Below are 21,557 nucleotides of genomic sequence, written 5' to 3' on the forward strand. Positions count from 1 at the left end.
ACCACATCTCCAGCAGATGTGTGAACACTACACAGCATGAGGCGACTACAGCATAAAAACAACCAAAACTAATGAATGGAAAGGTAGAGTCTCATATACAAAAGAGAGATGGAGAAAAATAGTAACTTTTTTAAACACACTGAAGAAGAAGAAGAAGAAGAAGAAGAAACAAAAAAGAAAACATCTGTAAGTATCATTGCTCTATACTAGATTACTAGGGACAGCTTCTCATCCTTCAGCTGATGCCATGTTGCAGTGCATGAGTCAATCTACACTGAACTGTCGACGCTGTATGTCACTGCATGACACTACATTTATAATGTTACAAAATAATTTTATTTTAAATAAATGCTTTGCTTTTGAACTTTCTATTCATCAAAGAATCCTGAAAAAATGCCACAAAATGATTAAGCAGCACAAATGTTTTCACCATTGATAATAAGAAATGTTTCTTGAGCACCAAATCAGAATATTAGAATGATTTCTGAAGGATCATGTGACACTGAAACTGGAGATATGCTGATGAAAATTCAGCTTTGCCATCACAGGAATAACATTTATATTTTTTAACAAAGTACATTTTTTTAAATAATATTTCACAATATTACGTTTTTTGCTGTCTTTTTGATTAAATAATGCAGCCTTTGTGAGCATAAGAGACATCTTTCAAAAACAATAACAACAACAACAACAAATCTTATTGACCCCAACGTTTTGAACAGTAGTGTATACATTAGGTTAGAAACAAAATATTATTTATATTAGCAGGTTAGAGAGCAGAGACATTACAAGCTGAAAATATATATTTTTTAACTATATCAAACAAAATGTAAAATAAAACACAATATTTATAATAAAATCATTTGAGTTAACACATTATGTTTATGGTCCTCCAACACACATTCTACTGACTATAAGAAAGTATAATGTCAACTGATTCTACTAACCCTAATATAACAGTCTACTAAAGCGCTACTAATAATCTAATTAGAGTTAGTCAACATGTAGTTGCAAATGCAACAGAATGCCTAAAGGAGACCATCAAAATAAAATGTATCCTTTAATTTCATTTCAGACAAACAGACAAAAGTGGCTGGACTATTTATCAACTGCAAGCATACAAGGCTGCTTTGTTCATTTAATTTAGCTTGAGTTTTATCACATCACAACATGTCGCATTTAAATACATTAATAGTTCAATCAGATCATTTACTAAAAGCACTAAACTCCAAATGAACGCTTCTCCATGATACTCACACACAATAAATCATCCTCCTTCTCCCATCTGAGTCACATACACATCTTTTTAACTCTAAACTGGTCCTACTTGTCTCTCAAATGCTCACTTTCAATCTGACTCCATCATTCTGGTGATATGGGGTGAGATTTAATCACAAATGTCGCCCATTGAGGGGTTATGTGATCATCTGCCATGTCCACAGAGAACCTGCTGAGGTGGAACCTGTTCCCATTTATGGGCCTGCAGCCCTTAGCGGCCGTACCATAAGACTTGTCCTAAAAAAGCATATGCCACAGCTCCCATTGGCTCTGAGAGCCATAGACGGCACGCAAATTACATAGGGAATTACAGGCCGTCTATCCCAGCACACCCTAGGGCAGAGTGAAGCTCCTCAGCAAATAGGAGTCATGTCTATTTTCAGCCCAGGCACTTTAACCTACTTCTCCAGCCTCACGCGCTGCACAGCCACCATTTATCCCTGATCTCTCCTCTTCCCGTTCCTTCTCGCTCCGCAATAACTCATTATGACAATAAGAAACGCACTTAGCGGAACCAGGGAGCGAGGACAAGGGAAAACAAGAAAAACCTAACACGAACTTAGTCAGACTCGGCATTAATCAAACAGTTGAAACTCTCCGAGGCGTATCGTTCCCTCATCTAAGACCTTCGAGACAAAACCTCGATCCACTGTTTGGATGCGTGCCGCAACGCTCCACCTGATTCGCCCAGTACATATCCACGTCAGGAGAGACCGAGTGCCATTTTAGCACATGCTAACGCTGTCCTTCAATTTCCCTGGACACTTGTTATATTTGAAGTCGGGAGAGAATCACAGAGTGGCGGGACTGTTTGTCGGGGAGTCTAAAGCCCAAAACAGGGCGCTGATCAATCATCAGCCTCCAAACCTACCAGGAGCTTCCCAAACAAGGACGACCCAAGAGCTTGCTTGGGTGTTGTTAAGTGGTAAGCACTGCATTATATGAAGATTTGCTGTAGAATAAAGCGGTTTACATCCCGTAATTGGGAATTAAATGAACATGCAAGAAGGGACAGTTCTCCTAACAAAAATTAGCTGGGATGTGTATTGCCCAGGAGATAAGATATGCTTATTACTGTGTGAGGAATCGTATCATCTCAGCGGGGACTTACACTAGGCTGTGTGCTAATGAGAAACATGGCTAGCGTCTTTGCAATTGTGCCGGTGTCACAGCGGAGACTGAGCATTTCACTGCGAGAGACTGCGCATTTATTAGCATTTACCTCTTTGGTGCTGTTGGCAAAACTCCTCATGTTTTATTTCACTCATCTCTTTGGAGTCTAATGGTTAAAAATCTGGGCTGATAATCAAAAGGTTGAGGGTTCAAATATTGTAGTAATTAATTAGTGGTCCTATTCATTCATATCTTGTACAAGATGAACCAGCATTATACTAATGTAACACATAGAACTAGATTTGAATTTCCTAAAGGAACTACTAATTCTGTCAGCAGAAGACAGTGAAAGTGTTTTAGTTCGACATAAAAAAAATAAACATATAAAAACATTTTTGTTAATTGAAATATAGATGAAATAAAATAAAATATAATACTAGATGGAAAAATAGAAATATTGCCTTGGCATCTACCTGAAATAAGTTTAAGTTGAAGCACTACAGTTATTAAGTGTAAATAAATAAAAACTAAAAGTTAAATAAAAAATAAATCAAATCTAAATAATATTACAAAATTGCTAAACATTAAGCTAAAATGAAAACTAAACTGGAATATATAAAAGCTATTTGAAAATATTAATAAAAAATAAGTATATTAAAAATACTAAAAGAACACTGCTTCTTTGCAGTGTGAAAGCGAAATATGACCAGGTACTATTTATTATGCAAATAATTGCAGGGTAGAAGACCAATTAAAATTCAAAATGCAAATACAATAACGATTCAAATTTGAATGGTGAACATTCTATTAATGTACATCAAATCATTTTCATTTTTTTAATTTCATAAAAACCAAAAATAACTACATCACACCTAAGGCTGAAGTTGTCTGCAAAAGATAGTTGGAATAGAGTCTGCATGTTAAACAGTTTGAGCTGAATTAATTGCATGAAATTTCAGAAGAAAAAAAAAGTCTGAGGAACATCAATACAGTTCTGCCTTGCAAACACTGTAAAAACTGTTTCAACAGACTTTGCTGTTTCAGTGGCATTAGCTGACCTTTAGAGCTATTTTAAATTTTTTTAAGAACCGTACACCAAAAAAGACACTTATTTTTGCAATTCAAATAGCTCTGCATGCCTTCTTTGACAATTCGTGCAAAAGAACAAAACATAGATAGGGTGAGGTATACAAGACCCTATGAAAACCATGCATCTACCACCCCTGAACAGCCTTACAAATCAGAGACTTACGGGACGGTTAAAGTTACACCACGTGGAACGGATAACCTGAAGGCATAATGTTTATCTCGACAATATACGTATTTATCTGTGCTTCTGTTTATCTGTAGACAGGGCTAAGAAGATTGGTCAACAAGTCTGAGGCAGATTGCAATGCTACAGAGATTCCCTGATACCAAGAGAAAGACCTCCGTCCTTCATCCAACCAGACAGCGCAAATCTTAGTATGCAGGGCAGGTAGGCCTACTTGTTCAAAATGGGCGCATGCGTGTGTCTGTGCTAAAGTGGGTAATAACACCGGATCTTAGCATGCTCCGTCATGTGTGTTTTTGTCTGCGCTTGAGTGCCTCTAGTTTAATCCTGTGTGATGATGAATCAGTTGCATGGGAAAACTGACAGGCGACAAATTGTTATGGCCTAAAGAAGCCGCTATCTTCTCTGTGCCAACAACTCCCATCATCCATCACTGAGTAACTGATCAGCACAGAGTTATTATGCATACTATGAGGCTAGCATGATAACCATAGGAAGCCTTTGAGCTCGTAGTCACTGAATATAAGAAAAGAGGCACTGGCATAAATAAAAGCTCTGTTTTAAATAAAACGGACCTCTAACCTTGGTAAATAGCAGCCTTTCACTCTTTGGGAAAGACAGCAGGGGATAAACAGGATCAGTGGGTGATAGCAGCTATACTAAAGATGGCCTGTAATGACAGCCACTTTCCACCCTCCCTCTCCTCTCGATTAAACATGAAGGCTAATCCATCCATGTATCTCTGTCTTATTTGCTATTAAACATTTGATCTTTCCCTCTTCCTCCGTATAGTCTTGAGGACAGGGGCTAGAGCTGTCACGGTATCTTAATTATGTCTCATGATACGATATCCACTAAACTATTGCAAAACCAAAAAGTACCTTGATACCACTCATTTTGTTTGGATGTGTCAGGATTGCTAGAGGATGTTTAAACATATTTATTAATGACAGTTTACACACACACACACACACGCACGCGCGCGCGCACTCGCACACACACAATAACAATAACAACAACAACAACAATAATAATAATAATAATAATAATAATAATAATAATGGGCTGTTATTGATTTGTGTTTACACAAACAATAACAACAACAACAACAATGTGTATTAAATGTTATTTTTATTATGTAATTATGTTATTATTAATAAAATGTTATTATTATTATTATTATTATTATTATTATTAATGTTTGAGGAACATCAATACAGTTCTGCCTTTCAACAGTTTTAACTTTATTATTATTATTATCATCATCATCATCTTACAAAAATTGGTCACACTTTATTTTAAGGTCCAATTCTCGCTATTAACAAACCATTAACTATAACCTTTGCCTCAATAAACTCATAATTTGCGGATTATCAATAGTTAGTAAGGTAGTTGTTACGTTTAGGTATTGGGTAGGATTAAGGATGTAGAATATGGTCATGCACAATTATGTGCTTTATAAGTACTAATAAACAGCCAATATGATAATAATAGGCATTCTAATAAGCAAATAGTTAATAGTGAGAATTAGTCCCTAGACTAAAGTGTTACCCAAAAATTATATTCAATACTATTCTTCACTTTCACACATCATTTCAGTGTTCACAGGAAACTGAAAGAAGGCCTTGTTCAGGCAAAACTCTCTTCTGAATTAAAGTTGTCTTTGTTAAAAAACAAAACAAAACAAATCAAAAAATTAACAAAGACATGTAACATCACACACTGACTATCTTTGCTCTCTTCCGGAGACCCTAACACTGATTCACAAGTCACTCACACTACAGTCTCTCAACAAAACGCCAAAACATCCCTTTAACAAGTTCCTAAGACAGTATAATTGAAATGCAGTTTCCATCATGTCTGACTCTCCTCTAGTTCTCAACTACAAAGCCCAAGAGCAGACTTGATCTGTAATACAGAGAAGATACCAGAGCCTTGGGAGGGCAGAGAGCTCAGAGCAAAACAAGATGAATGTGTGCAGACCACTGGATATCTGTCAGAGCAGCTGTTGTACTTCACAGGGCCCTATTCAGAACTTTTCCATCTGAGGTTTACAGATTCAAAAAAAGAAGAAAATGAATTAGCTCTGTTCCAAAAGTGAGCTGTTTTGATATCAGAATCCTGCCTTTTAACCAAAAGAGAACCTCAAGTATGACTGATTTGAAATATTTTCCATCAGTATGGTCACTCAAACTACACACACGTAGCCCCCCTTACTTGAAATGCAAAAGATACTTGATTAACAGTAGAATTTGTGGTTAGCATGTTGCTATAATGACAATGCGCTAAAGCAAAACAAGCACACATACCTAAACTAGATATTCTATTAACACCTTTTAGAACTGAATAAAAAAACATTTCCCTCAAAGTATCTGCAATGCATTCTGGCTTTGTGGAAGGATATGTGTGAAAAATAGAGGTGTCTTAGAAGCAATCACAGTTTTGAAAACTATATTTTGAAACATCTTTTGCATTTAAAGTGCATTTATAAGGTCTAAAATGCCACCTAGATAGACAGCACACTAGATTTTGAAACACAGCAACAGTGTCTGGTTTAAGGATTTTTTTACAGTGTTAAGCTGCTGGAGAACATTAAAATCTCTGATGGAGATGTGATGACCCATGCAGAGCCAGGCTAATGGGTGGAGACTGTCTGCTAATAGTGTCGTTTACGCTGCACTTCCAAATGTCACCAGGCACTCCTGCAAAAGCCAATAGCCAGGCACTGACGTCATAATGAGGGACAAAAATTGATAAATGTCGATTAGGAAGCATTGACCTACAGCTTTAGGTCTGGGTGACAGACATGAGCAGTCAATTATAATTTTATTTCTGCTTGTCACTCTTCTATTCTCTGAGGAAGCAATGCATTCAGAAATGGCACAGCATATTTTAAGAACAGTGACTTGTGTATAAAATGTATGACATGCATTTTAGAAAACTTTACTACAGAAAACCATTATAAAACGAATAATTCTTATATATATATATATATATGAAATTGACCGAAAGTGCCAGTAAAGACATAGTTTTACAAATAGTTTTTTTCACTTTTTATCTGTGTGCATCAAAGAATTCTGAAAAAAAAAAAAATAATATATATATATAAAAACAGCACAACTGTCTACATTTGTTTCACTGCAGCGTTGCCAAGAAAACTGGGCTGGTGAACTTTTCTAGCTAAATTTGGCAAATCTGGCAATTATTTATGCTCACCAAGGCTGCATTTATTTGAGTAAAAATACAAATAATAATAATAATAATTATTATTATTATTCAAGTTAAATAACCTTTTTTCAATTTCAATATTTTTTATAATGCAATTTATTCCTGTGACGGCAAAGATGAATTTTCAGTGTCACATGATCTTTCCATAATCTTTTTAATATGTTGATTTGATGCTCAAGAAACATTCCTTATTATCATCAATACAGTTGTGCTGCTAAATGTTTTTGTGGAAACTTCAGGACTCTTTAATGAACATAAAGTAAATGTATTTACTGTCACTTTTGATCAACAGCTCTTTATATCTTCATATCATCGAAATAATACCTTTTATTTATAAAGTTCTTTTCTCATACCTAAAGCACTAGACACACTTTAGTCTCCCATTAGTATACTCTATTAGTAAACATGACTTCTGACTTTAAAATGTTCTGTCCTCCACTTTTCTCTTTTTATTTTAGTATTCCTTTTAGCTCTGCAGTTTTTAGAACTGGCATTGCATCCACCTTGCCTCCCTGTACCCAAAGCTCAATGACCCTGCCTGTGCAGTACTGTGCCTGATGGGCAGTGCTGCTCTCTCTCTCTCTCTCTCTGCATGCGTGTGTCTGCCTGGCACGCTGTCTTTAGCCGGTGTCAGTGGTGATGGCAGCCAGCAGCGTGTGGTCCAGCTCCTGTGTGACTGTGACTGGCCTCTGGCTCTACTCTCTCCACCCCACATTGCTCATTCCTCAGGGCTATTCTCCATCTCCCAGCATCCCCTTCGCCTGCCATGCATATCAATCACTTTAATGGGGGTGCTTTCAGACGAAAAAACACTCGGCTAAACTAAACTGGGTCAGTATCCTTTCATTGGTGACGCAGTTGAGGGGAGGGGAGGGGAGGAAGGAAACGGGAAAACGAACGATAGAGACTGACAGATAAATATGTAGATACATGGACAGATATTTGTATATATATACGAGTCATTAACCTGGATAGTTAAAAGCCACATCACAGATACAACGGTTAGTGTCTAGTTCTCTCAGAGTTGAGACATATCTACTCAGTACAGACTCCAAACATTAGTTTGTACTAAAATAAGATGAACATAATTAACAAAAGCTAAAGAGGTTAAGATGTTTACTACTATTCATGTTCAGGAACATGTCAAAGCAATAGTTATATTAGCATGAGTTTTAATTTTAATTTTTTGCTATTGGCAGCAGAATAAAAATTTAAAAAAACATTAGACCATTTTGGTCTAAACCAGGGGTAGGCAAGTTCGGTCCTAGAGAGCCGCAGTCCTGCAGAGTTCAGCTCCAACCCTGAAAAAAAAAAACTCACCTGCCTATAGCCTTAGTAATCCTGAAGACATTGATTAGCTTGTTCAGGTGTGTCTGATTAGGGTTGGAGCTGAACTCTGCAGGACTGCGGCTCTCTAGGACCGAACTTGCCTACCCCTGGTCTAAACTAATAATGTCATTTTGAAAATGGCACTGTTAACAGTATATAGTGCTTTTCACAATACTTTATTTAAAACAGCTTTACAGAAAATCATTGGATGTATGTAAAAAAGGTCACTGTTTCACTCAAAGCGTAAAATTCGTACATGACTCAAAAACACACAAAATCATACTTAACAAAAAAAAGTTTTGAAATTGTGATTTTTGTTCCTCATATTTCAATTGCAGGGGTGTAATCTAAGGAATTTTCTACATTTGTCATAAAGGCTGCATTTATTTGGTGAAAAATACAGTGAAAACCGCAATAATGAAGTATGAAAATTTAAAATAACTGTTTTGTATTTTAATACATTAATAAAACATAATTTATTCCTGTGAAGGAAAACCTGAATTGTCAGCATTGTTGCTTCAGTCTTCTGTGTCAAATAATCCTTCAGAAATCATTATAATAGGCTGATTTGGAGCTCAAGTAACATTTCTTATTCGTATTTTCAGTGTTGAAAACCATTATACAGCCTAATATTTTTGTGGAAACTGTGATACTTTTCCCCCCCAGGATTCTTCAGGATGAATAGAAAGTTCAAAAGACCAGCATTTATTTGAAACATACATTTTTGTAACATTATAAATGTGTTATTGTCACTTTTGATTAATTTAACTGATCCTAGATGAATAAAAATATTAATATTTAAAAAATATATATACATTACTAAACGGTCTGAAATCTTTAAACGGTACTGTATTTATTTTTCATTTTTACTTGGTACCTGCATCATCATTTCCCATTCCTCGCCTGATGTCTCACACTTTGATAACCACTGCTTTATTGAGATTAATATTCATAATCACAGAAAAACAACAACATTGCTGTGCATCAGTGCCTTTAAACTATACCTGGGAGAAATCCCAAGCTAGACAAACCCTGACGCATAATGCATACCATGATATATTAAACACCTGGTCCACCATCTGCTTCTGTACGATACCCTCACACTATGGAGGCAAGTTCACATCGAATGTCATAGCAACAGTGCAGATGGTCACAATGTTACGCCCCTACCTTTAAGAAATCTTTACAACAAAATAATTACCCAAGAACACATAGTTTCTGATCTTTCTTTAGCTACAGCATCTAGCATATGTGGAACAGACGGGATACTGACCTTCTAGAGAGCAACCAAACACTTCAAACAATGTTCGACAACAATATTCTCGATGTATGGCAGCATATGCTATGCATAAGACAAATTTCACAGAGGTCTCGGTCGGCTAGGCCCCGTCCCGAGCAGATGCTGAGGGGTGAAGTGTGGTGTGGAAAGGTAAAGATAGCACTCACCGGTTCTTTAGCTTTCTGCGCTAACACTGCAAAGGTGGACAGCTTGCTGCACAGACATTTGGTGTGGGAGACTGTCGGCGATGGGAGCGTTTGGCAGCTCTCTGCGTCCCAGTTTTCTTCGCCAGCCTCTCTGTTGATAGGGTATAGTGACAACACACACAAACACACACACAGAAAAAAAGAATGAATTAATTGGGTCACTGCATGAGAGAGAACAGGAGAGACTATAGTGAGTTGTACGGTGCCATGAGAACTAGTCAATGACAACCCCACTCCAAACGTTCTCAGCCACAACGGCCCTCAAGTCCACTGGCCTTGCTTTTATAATGGGCCATCTAGTCTTTCTGCAAATATATGCTTGTCATAAACACTTTCAGGGTCTCATGGTTGTCATACGTACCTTCCATCATTCTCTTATTCAAAGTGTTCTCAATATGTCCTCAAAATGTCTAGCAGAAGCACTCCAATTCCCATTGCTTACCTTTTACACGTTATTTCTGAACTATAATTATATATCATGTGATTGTTAAATCCTTCTTTCATTTATACATTAACAAGTCATCTTTAATTTAGAGTATGCCTATATTTACACCACCATCCAAAGGCTTGGGGTCAGTGTGTGATTACTTTTAATAAGGAAGGAGACATAAAATTGATCAAGAGTGACGGTAAATACATTTATAATGTTATAAAAGATTCCTATTTCAAATAAATGCTGTTCTATTCATCAAAGAATCCTAAATAAAATGTATCAAAACTATTAAGCAGCACAACTGTTTTTTCAGCATTGATAATAATAAGACATGTTTTTTAAACATGAAATCAACATATTTGAACGATTTCTGAAGAATCATCTGACACTGAAGACTGGAGTAATGGCTGCTAAAATTCAACTTCTCCAACACTAAACCAAATTACATTTCAAAATATATTACAATAGAAAACAGCTATTTTAAATTGTAATAATATTTTACAATGTTTTTACTGTATTTCTCATAAAATAAATGCATACTTCTTTCAAAAACATTTAATAATTTTACCCACCCCAAACATTTAAACGGTAGTGTATATATACGCATATTTACATCATCTGTTTCAAATGCTTTATTTTATTTTATTTATTTATTTTGTACGTACAAGCTGCCAATGTGACCCTGTGAACTTAACATACTCCCACATATGCACATCTTGAGTTTAGGGAAGAAATAATGGGAATGGAGGAGGGGGAGTTTTAAAACATTTGTTAAATGTAAACTGTAAAGCTTCATGTTGATCCTCAGATTAAACTCACTGCTGAGGCCAGATGGTCGGACTAAGAAGAACTTCTAATTATGGATTCAGCAAATAGCGTACAACAAAAAGCACAACTGATTAAATATGTGTAACATTCTGTTTCCACAACTGAAAATTCAAGTTCAAAGCCTAGTCAAGTCAGATAAGGCTGTACATAACCGGTGAAGTGTTGGGTCATTTTTCCAGCAGTAAGGGTAATGCTGTGCTCTTTGCTAGTAACCAAAAAATGGTCTATGAATCATCACCATTGTGCCCTTGAGCAAGACACCTACTTAAGTCAACATGAAATCAAAATTCAGAAATTTCTTGTGAGCAATTCATCACTTCATGTTACTCCACAGGAGAAAACACTTTAGCAAATGGCAATTCGTCATGTTGACTTTACAAAGTTACAATGAATGAATCTTTCAAGTGAACAATGAATAAGTGAATTTCATCTACTTCCAAGCAATGATTTGTATTGTAAGCAGTAATAGTCTTTTCAGTCCACTGAGGTCTTTCTTTTGTATTTGACCCCTTTAGAGACTTTCAAATTCTGACTATAGTATATCCAAATAGCCTTACTGAATCTAAATGAGCTTGGCTGGGACAATACCATTTATATATCAATACACATTGATGTTGCAAATACATCTGAAAGATACATGAGGACACAGAGTGAGCTGCTGGAGGAAAGGTGCACAATCCAAATGGTCCAGCAGCCTGCCAGATGTGCGTACTGTATAATTTGAGGCCAGTTTTCCTCAGCGCATAATTTACATTTTTACGGTTGTATCCTTATTTGTAAATTCACATGAGTATTACTATTTTGCACAAAGTGTATCTGTTAAACTTCACAGACTTCAATGAACGAGCACAAATGTGCATTTGTACATTAAACAGACAGAGCACAGTAGAATGGATAGTGCAATAATTATTGAAATGCTATATATTTGACTAAAAATGGTTTGCATCCAAAAGTGGAAGCTCTTAAAATCTCTATAAACTACAATACAAATATATACTTTTTGAAGTTAAAGACAAAGCCATAGTGTCTTCAGTAACCAGGAAGATGAATAAAGAAAAAAGAAACTATTTGTTTTTTTCTCCCCGCTGTACTGAAAACATACCAGTACCGTGTAACATTACATTCCTAGTAAACATAGAAGAGGTGCTACATTATTAAAATGAATTTATTTTTATCCTGGTACTTTTATTTCATGGAGTAAAAGAAGCAGGTATATTATTATGAATATCTTAAATTATGAGTTTATGAGTCTGTAAAGTCTACTCAAGCGGCAAAAATAGAGATAAATCCCAACGTCAACTTATAATTACAAGAATAAATAAATTAGGACATGAATTCCTGATATTAATTAAAAAAGGTCTGTATACATAAATAGTTCTTTCTTTTAATTATTAATGACTACATTGATTACTATTTTATGTTCCCTCAAGGTCAAAATTGTTTAATCAAACATTTTAGGGCAAATTCACTAAATAGTTGCATCACTTTTGTGTGCAATATTTCTGTTTAAAACTCTGCATCTTATTTACTAACAAGCCAGATTTCAGTTTAAGTCAATGTCATTTTTTTCAGTGCAAACTTTCTATGCAAATGAGGCTTGATATAGATTGAGCTATATTCACTTTTAATTTGCCTGGCACAAATGACACTATGCTATTACCGCCTGTGGTATTTTGTTTAAAAGAGGTGTTTGTGTAGATTTTCAAGCCGTCAAGCCAGCAGTGATTTATCAAATGATGATCAAATGATGGAGAGGCACGTTATAATCAGGCATTTATACAGGCTTGTGATTTAGATTGCAATTTCAATAGTTTAAAGTGTCAATTCAGGCTTCTGGATCACAGTGCAGTGATGCTGGACAGGTCTAGTAAAGTATGCCAGATTGCAGTAGTCTGCTGCATGCTTCACAGCCTAGTCTCACAACTGCATGATGGGAACTGCACCATGCAAATTGCATTGGGCTTAGGCTAATCAATAACAAAACAATTCTATAATTGTGAGCAATTCATTCCTAGTGCAAGAGTTTTGTGAAATATCAGCGAAACCTACGCAGAAGCAATACAAAAGCACATCTGCATTGTTTACCTTTTCATCTCTCTCTCTCTCATAAACATGCATCATTCTTTTCTTCAACACATATGCTCCCACAGCTAGAGCTCAATAAATAAAAACCTACCTAATGCAATGTAAGTGCAATCTTTCTCTTGCCTTGATCTGCAGATTGACACTTCAGAGGCAACTGATCTGAGGCAACTCCCATTCAAAGTCTCTCTGACGCCAACAGAAACAAAGATGAGCCGACCGACACGTCAATGGAATTCTGGGTATTTCTAGTTGGGCTAGGATCAAGCACGGAGCATCAGGTGCAAACCTCCCGGGGATATTAATCAACAGCAGGTGAACAGGAGCAGGTGAGATAAGAGATACGGGGCTTTGTGAAAGATCATCTAAAACATTGTTTGGCAGGCGAGACAGATACTTTGCTTAGATCAGAAAACATCCAATTACTGAGCTCTCAGAATGAGACAGGTACGCTTTCCGGACAACATCATTTACCGCCCTTCGGGACATTATCTTTTATGCAAGATTATACCTGCTGGAAAGATGTTGTTTTGAATGCTGGTTGCCAGTATGGGATGGCTTTTTAATTTAATTTAAAGTACCATGTAAATCCCATACTATATAAATATGTTAACCATTCAGTGCCATGGGGAAACATATATGTAAATTACTAAAAGTTTTTGTGTCAAAAATCCACACAAATGCCATATCAACAAATATCAATATCAAAATCAAATATAAATAAAAATAATATCTGCTATAAATAAAAAATTATGAATGAATGAATGAATGAATGAATGTTCAGTCTGGCAAATGGTCATGTTACAAATGATATGAAAAAAAAATAAGCATGTTCATATAAGAGGTCAATCTGTATTTAATAAACTCAACCTTTCTTTGAAACTAATGTTCAAAGTTTTAAAGACTTCAAAGATGTGGTCACATTAGAAAATTTTCTGTGAAATTTTGTGGGTAAAAAGGTCCATTGTCTAATGTCGATGTATGAAGCACAGCTCACAGAAGCAATTTTCAAACCAAGTAGCTTTCTGTTGATCAACATGACAAATTTGCACAACCAACTTGAACTTGATGCAAAACCTATTTGGGGAAATCTTTCGTCCTCACATTAAATTGCAGATCACATGGAATCATATTGAAATGACTGGATTTCACCCATGAACATTTACCAAACAGCGGTGAATGTGACAGCACCGTAAGGTTTGTGTCTGCACATACTGTATATTTTAAAAATAAACCAGCACTGAGAATTATACTGTAAAAGGTGGGACTAGCCCCAGTCGCCCTTATATCAACATACCACGGGGCTTTAGACTCTAAGATCATCAATGAACCACAACTTCACCAAAAAGATCATGCAGGTACCATGAACCAAATTTCAGCAGGGCTAATTCCAGAAAAAAAACAAAACAAAAAAAAACTTTTGCATATGTCCAACACAATTCTATTCACAATTAAACTCCCACCCAAGCATAACCTCCATAGCCATTCCTATGCTTCAAATAGCATCGGAAAAAGCACATGGGCACACTGTGTACATACCCTCCCTCTTTACACTATTAGCCAGCATGGTAAACAAACTCTGTGAACCTTTTCATTTCTCCCTATGGTTTGAGGTTTTTCTCTCAGTAGCTCAGTAGGCATTTTCACTCTTACGCTGCCACTCTGTCGTACACACAAAAGCAAATATACATGCTAAAAGCAAGGGCAAACAGGGTAACATATGGAGAATGAAATGCCACAGCAGTCATTTTTCACCCTTTGGTATGTGAGTGCAGCTCCATTATTTAATTAGCACATGCTGTGATAGGTTTAATGAACCAGCAGCGTGCTCCCTTCCTTATCAATGGCCCGGGCCCATGTTTGTGTTTAGGTCTCTGATTAAATGACCAGATCTGCCGTGACAGTAGTCTGGGGGGATCAGATTACAGAACAGACCAAATTGACTTTGTCCCCTTTTGTTTTTAATATCCACTACAAGATGAGCTGCCTCAAACCACTGGATGAAAACATGAGATAAATGCTGGTAAAAGAGATCAAGCTGTGGTGGATTACAGCAGCTGTCGTCTTGACAAAGAGTGGCAGTTAAGTTGGACTCATGTCTACCGTGAAAGCTGAAAATACGCCTTAAACAAACAAATTAAACGTGGATTCTGACAGCTAACCCATGTGAGGAACAGTTTTATTTCTGGAAGGCAATTAATTCTAATCTGGTTATAGGCACCTGCGTTATGAGCTAAATATGCCCTATATGATTACAGTGAAAGGGTGTTCAGAGAAGAATTATGGGAGTGTTAAAAATGAATGCGGAGTATAAAATGCTGAAAACAGTGGGGGAAAAAAAACACTGTGAGAAAGTGATCTAAAAGGGAGGAAGCGAGAGAGAAAAAGACTGATAATTAGCTCTGGATGTATAAAGGAAAGGAAATATTACATGACAAGTGGAATACACTCAATCTGGCATATCCTTTTCACTATAAAACAGAACAATTTTCTGGAACTTAGTACATGAAAGACCATTCATAACCAATGTTAGTGATATATTTAGGGAAGTTCTGATAAATTTAGGAAAGAAAGGGAGCTGGTTGGGGGAGCAAGTGTAGTTCTCTAGGCACAAGGCTCAGCCTGATATTCTGGAAAAACAACTGCATGATTTTGAGTATTATATGGGTTTTATCTGATTAGTTCAATAAACAAGAATTTATTACTGAGAAACTTGCACTTTAGACACAATATTGCCAGGTCATGTTTTTGCACTGCAAATGAAAATAGTTACAAAGCTACAACAGCACCGAGCAACACAGAGTTGTAATGTTTCATTTCAGAACGTGTAAGCATTTTTTGAATGGTTTTGAAACTGTTTGAGTTTTTGAAAGTTTTGAAACTCTGAGTGAATGATTCAATGACTCACTCATTCACTCGTTCTTGAATGAATCAGTGTGTTCGAACGAAATGTCTGAATAGATGAATCTATGAATCACTAAATCTCAATGTATGAATGAATCAGAGGGTTTTAACGAATCGGTTGAATGAATCAATCTTATAAGTCACTTGTCGCCATGAGGGTAAATCGTGGTTTAACACCCTGATAATGGAAAAACAAATCGGGGCTATGGGAGTGGGAAATAAAGTCCTCCATAAAACTTTAACACACTCTTAGCACCAGGAGAATTTTCTAACCTGTTGTACGGTAGCTAGTCACTGAAAATCAGCACAAACAAGATCTCGATATGTTCAGCTTTTTGGAGACTTTTGTTGAAGTCTTCTGCTTCAAAGAATTTCCTCCCGAGACTACCAAAGTCTGCAAATCAAAAGTCAGAGATTTCTCATTAAGTTCTTCCAAGATCAAAGTATCTGGACTACGCTATCCACATTGATTTAATAGCTCTATACTTGTACTGAATGTCAAACAAATTCTAATTTGCCCAAATGATTTTAGGAGAAACATCTGAGACAACATTGAATCTTACACATACCTGCAAATCTAAAACTATCTCTGAGCAATCCTTCTTTTTTTCCATCTGGGCATGTTGCCTCTGAGCCAAACTACCGCAGATACTGAAGCATTGAAAGTAAAAAGTTGTCACACAAGTATGAAAGATCATGTCCTTGTCCTCAGAAGTAGAAACACACACAATGCTTTTGATTCAGTGTTGCAATCATGTCGGAATGCATGGAAAGTGTTTGTCATAGGCTTTTCACCTTTGCTTTCCTGACCATAATTGTTAAGCTTCTTTAAAGAGATCAGCCTTCCTCCCGATGCTCTGATGCTCTGAATAGCAGCCCTGCACAACTGGTGTCACAGCTTCGTCAAACAACTAAAATAATGGATGGAGAACTAAAAATAGCCCACAACATCAAACGAATGAAGATGTAGCCAGCTAAACCAGAGCAAGAAATTCACAGTCAACTCAAGCAAGTCACAGAAACCTCAGCAGATCTTACTTCCTTTATGTCTTTGCCCTTTTATATGCCACAGTTTCCAAGAGTTTGAGATCTTGACAATCAGATTTAAATGATCTGACAAAGAGGTTCTTTATATTTAATATAATAATGCATTCATTAATATAACACTCACAGGGAAAATGAGAACATGCGATTTACATGATTAAAAAACCCCAAAATGATAGATGATCTTTGACTTTTTCCAAAATTCAATCCAGCAAAACCTTTGATTTACAAACTATCCAGTCTATTAGTCATAATTATTTATTTTCATTGGTTAAAAAAAAAAAAACATTAAATATGTATGTACTCACCACAGTGGTGTAGTCTAACTCCACACAGATGCTATATGTAAGCAGACAGACGCTTGCTGAGATTCCATCTGCTGGTGTTTCGATTGACACACTAACACTGTCCCCTGCCCTGGGAGCCACTCCCCCAACAAACACACACACACACACACACACTCACACTCACACACTTGACTTCCGCCACACACACTCTAAACCACCAGTGGAGGTGCGGGGTTATTTCCGCATCAGGTGTTTTGAATCTAAATATAGAACGCTGACTCTTTAGTGACTCACAGACGAACTCAAATATACTTACTCACTGAAGAATAGCATGGAATGCTCACCTAACGCATGTGTAATGACATGAGCAGCCCGGTGTAGAGATGTAGGTCTAACCATGGTAAGACAGATAATGGCGCATGAAGCTGCTCTCGCGGTGAGATGGATTCAGCATTATCCCAGTTCAGCTCATTTTAACCATAAGATGCTTATGTCTCACTTTATTCTCATCTAGAAGCTGATCTACAGTCCATTGAGTGAGAGAAAGTCTGAGTCACGGCCGCGTTAGAGAGAGAGCTCCATGCTTATTTTCAGATAATGAGCGGGTGCACAGAGAGTCTGTAAACCAGACTCCTGCCCTGAATCACATGCCAAAAACATCCCACAATGCCTTCATCCTGCTGTAAACATATACAGCGGTTTTACAGTGACCTGAAACAGATCTGTGATACAGTTGTAATGGGTTCTCTGCCATCTGAACAGAAAATTATCTGATTTCTGTGCATGATACAAATTTTTAGTATATCTTTATGCATGGTAGGCTTGTAAACATATGTACACGTATATTGAAAATACATATTGTTCAGGAACTATTTAAAGGGGTCATATGATGCTGCTAAAAATAACATTATTTTGTGTATTTGGTGTAATGAAATGTGTTTATGCGGTTTAAGGTTCAAAAAACACATTATTTTCCACATACTGTACATTATTGTTTCTCCTCTATGCCCCGCCTTTCTGAAACGCATCGATTTTTACAAAGTGAATATGTATTATATTATAATTTATATTTCTATCATAACAACTCCTGGAGGGTTATGTACATGGTAATGTACATGACAATGTTAAAGGGATAGTTCACCCAAAAATGAAAATTATGTCATTAATCACTCACCCTCGTGTTGTTGCATACACGTAAGACCTTCGTTCATCTTTGGAACACAATTTAAGATATTTTTTGATGAAATCTTAAGATTCTTGTAATTATACTTATATTCATTTTTATTTATTTCCATTATGATGCCACTAATTTTAACCGTAGGGTTCACAGCCTTTGCTGCTAAACATTAATTCATATGAATGACTATCAACTAGATGTCAATGGCTTTAGTTATTTCAAACATTTTACATTAAAGGATAATCATGAACAGTAATACAGTTTCAGCTTCAGCATCCCACAGGGTGTTTGTTTCATTTTAAAGCTATTAATGAAGGTTTTATTTTTCATTATAGTTATTAAAGAGATATTTTTTTTTATCTGTATGTAAAGTCACTGGAATGGGTCATACAGTTTATTTATTCATGCATTTCATTTTATGGTGTTCCCATTATAATATAAAGGATAATAATGAGGAGTGGCTACAACTTGCAAAGACTGTGAATCCCATAGGGTGTGTTCATTTCATTTTAGAAGCATTAATGTGGGCTGATTGACTGACCGACTGACCGACCGATTGATTGATTGATTGAGAATATACCTGCTGGGAACGATAGAATACATTTAAATATGGGTTAACAAAATAGAGAACACAATATAAGTAAATATAAATAAATCACTTATTTTCCTGACAAATATCATCCATTTTGCATCAGGGGGGATAATGGCATAATAACATTCTACAAAAAATGTGCTTTTAGATTGAAATAAACTGCATGTTTTGTTGAAAGACAAATTTAGTTGAATTAAACACAAGATCCACTAAATTATGTCAGATTGAAGTAGAAAAAGAGCCCTGTGTGTGTGTGGCTAGTAGCTGCATGCTTTTACACAGCAGTGGAGTGTGGTGGCCTAAGGGTGATGGATGGCAGTGGTGCGGATTAGGAGCCAGATTAAAGCATCCATCCCATACCTACTCAGAAAAAGGTTGTTGGGATCAACATCCTGTTATTTACCCTGTCACTCCACTCCCTCTGGCATGAGCCCTGCCCCAATAAGCAGCATGGGATTCTAGGTCAAAAAGAGAGAGCTGCTAGTGGCAAGGTCAAATTCCCAGGCTCAGCCTCCACAATCTGGAAAAATGGAATGCTTACTGTGTAATGAATGTGCATGTTACCAATACAGGGTTACTAAAGCCTGTAGTAAACTGGGGGTTCCAGTAGCTGTGAATGTGTTACTCCAAGGGAAACTGACTTTAAATTGACTGCAGAGGTAATGTTAGGAAGCCAGCTGATGTTAGATGCCAGCTGAAGTCTAAAGAGCTGGACTGTACTGGCCAAATAAATGATCTTAAATTACAAGTCACAAGTATAAATTTGGAAGTTATGTTTCTCATGATCTAAAAAAAAAAAAAAACGTTCGATCTAAAGTCTTATTCCTATAGGTTTTTTTTGTAAATAAATAAATAAATATTTTTGTTATTATATAGTTTGTTTGTTTGTTCAATCATGCATTAATTATTTTTTATTTAATAATAGTTTTTATATGATGTTTTTATTGGGCTACTAATACAACTTCTTAACAAATAATAATAATAATAATAATAATAATTATTATTATTATTATTATTGTTGTTGTTGAAATGATAGCTAACCAGCAATAACAAGTCTTTCTGGTGAATCTGGTTCACTATAGGAAATTCCAATAGCCAAGTCGCAGCACCAGCAATCCAGCATCCCATAATGGGCACCGGTATCATAACATATCAAAACATAACATGATGGTACTTCACTTTATGTTGCTTCATAGTTTTGGTGACTTTACTATAATTCCAAAATGTGTATGATAGAGTAGATATGTCCTAGTGTTGACCATAAGTAAATAATCTAACAACCTCAAAAGTATCTCATGACCCACATTGTTCTCAGCACACTTGCTTTAGTAAATAATGCATGTACTGACAGATGACACCATGGTGTTTTTGAAGTACGGCTGAATGCAAATCTCTGTGTATGTGGGGCATTATGATGGACTCAACTTATTTCTGTGCATTCGCTAACTCTAGACTTCATTGCAGTACATTTCTCATTAAAACAGAGGTAGGGCTTTAGAAGACAGATGGCACGGACATATGGACATTTAAAACATTGAACTGTAAACACGAAGCCACGGCCAGCATAATGTCCTGCAGTTGCCCGAGCAGAGAGAAACATTTTAAAATAAACACGTGTATTGGGCCATTGGGTTGGTGTGGGGTCGATGTGGGGCATGTGCTCACACACACACTCAGTGAGAAGTAAAGCGGATGTTTGTGGAGATAAACCCTGCAAAAAGAATGATTTCTCAACTCAAGCTGTGCTAATGTCTCACGAAGAATCCTTAGATGAACAAATAATTACCTCCCTGTCTTATCATCTGTGGGCTGTGACTTCTTCTTTATTATTTTTTTTCTTGTGTACAGGCTTTTTTTCCCTATTTGGAAGCCTTCCAAATTCAGCATAAGCCCACATCTAATGTTGAATGAATGTAAAATGTTCTGTAGAATCATCTAATTTGATAAGAGAAAGATCTTGCAATTCAATCACTAGTCTACTAGACTATTAGCATCAAGTCTAGTCCGCTTTGCAGGTCATTGTAGCCAAGTAAGATTTCATGTCACCAGGGTTTGATGTATGATGAGTTTATCAAAGCTATGGGGAAGTTACAGTGCATTTGATTATTTTATGTTTAATGTTAATGTTTATTTAAATTTGGATTCAATTCAAATGCTAATTAGTGCTTAAAGACCCTAAATCTCTCTGTGTGTGAAACCATCTCATTGACTTGACCTGTTTCAGCACCACGGACAGCGACATGCAGTGCTGCAGGGAAAAGTGTCTGTGACTGTGTCTGAATGTACTGATCCAAGGCTTAGAATGATGACTGTGGAAATGTGCTTCAGTTTAATGCAACTCCTACACAGCAAATTAACTGAAATAACCCTGAACGATGGTGATGTGTCTTGCCTCTTCCTCTTGCAAATGAGGAAACAGAAGGGCAAAGGGGAAGTTCTATATGAGCAATATATAATCAGCCTCATTTGGATTGAAACTGTGTGATTACTAAGGTGGAAAATAA

The 21,557-nt window shown here is 36.4% G+C and overlaps 1 protein-coding gene across 3 annotated transcripts in view; it reads right to left on the reverse strand.

Moving 5' to 3' along the window:
- The window catches only part of adgrb2 (adhesion G protein-coupled receptor B2), a 293,767-nt gene that overhangs the window by 66,722 nt on the left and 205,488 nt on the right, over nt 1-21,557 (reverse strand). For all 3 annotated transcript variants that reach the window (XM_016530376.1, XM_016530377.1, XM_016530375.1), the window contains exon 16: nt 9,668-9,797. In XM_016530376.1, the coding sequence (XP_016385862.1) occupies nt 9,668-9,797 (130 nt within the window). The remainder of the gene's footprint in view (nt 1-9,667; nt 9,798-21,557) is intronic.

This window comes from Sinocyclocheilus rhinocerous, unplaced genomic scaffold (genome assembly GCF_001515625.1).
Source record: "Sinocyclocheilus rhinocerous isolate Xijiao unplaced genomic scaffold, SAMN03320098_v1.1 scaffold781, whole genome shotgun sequence".
Lineage (NCBI taxonomy): Eukaryota > Metazoa > Chordata > Actinopteri > Cypriniformes > Cyprinidae > Sinocyclocheilus > Sinocyclocheilus rhinocerous.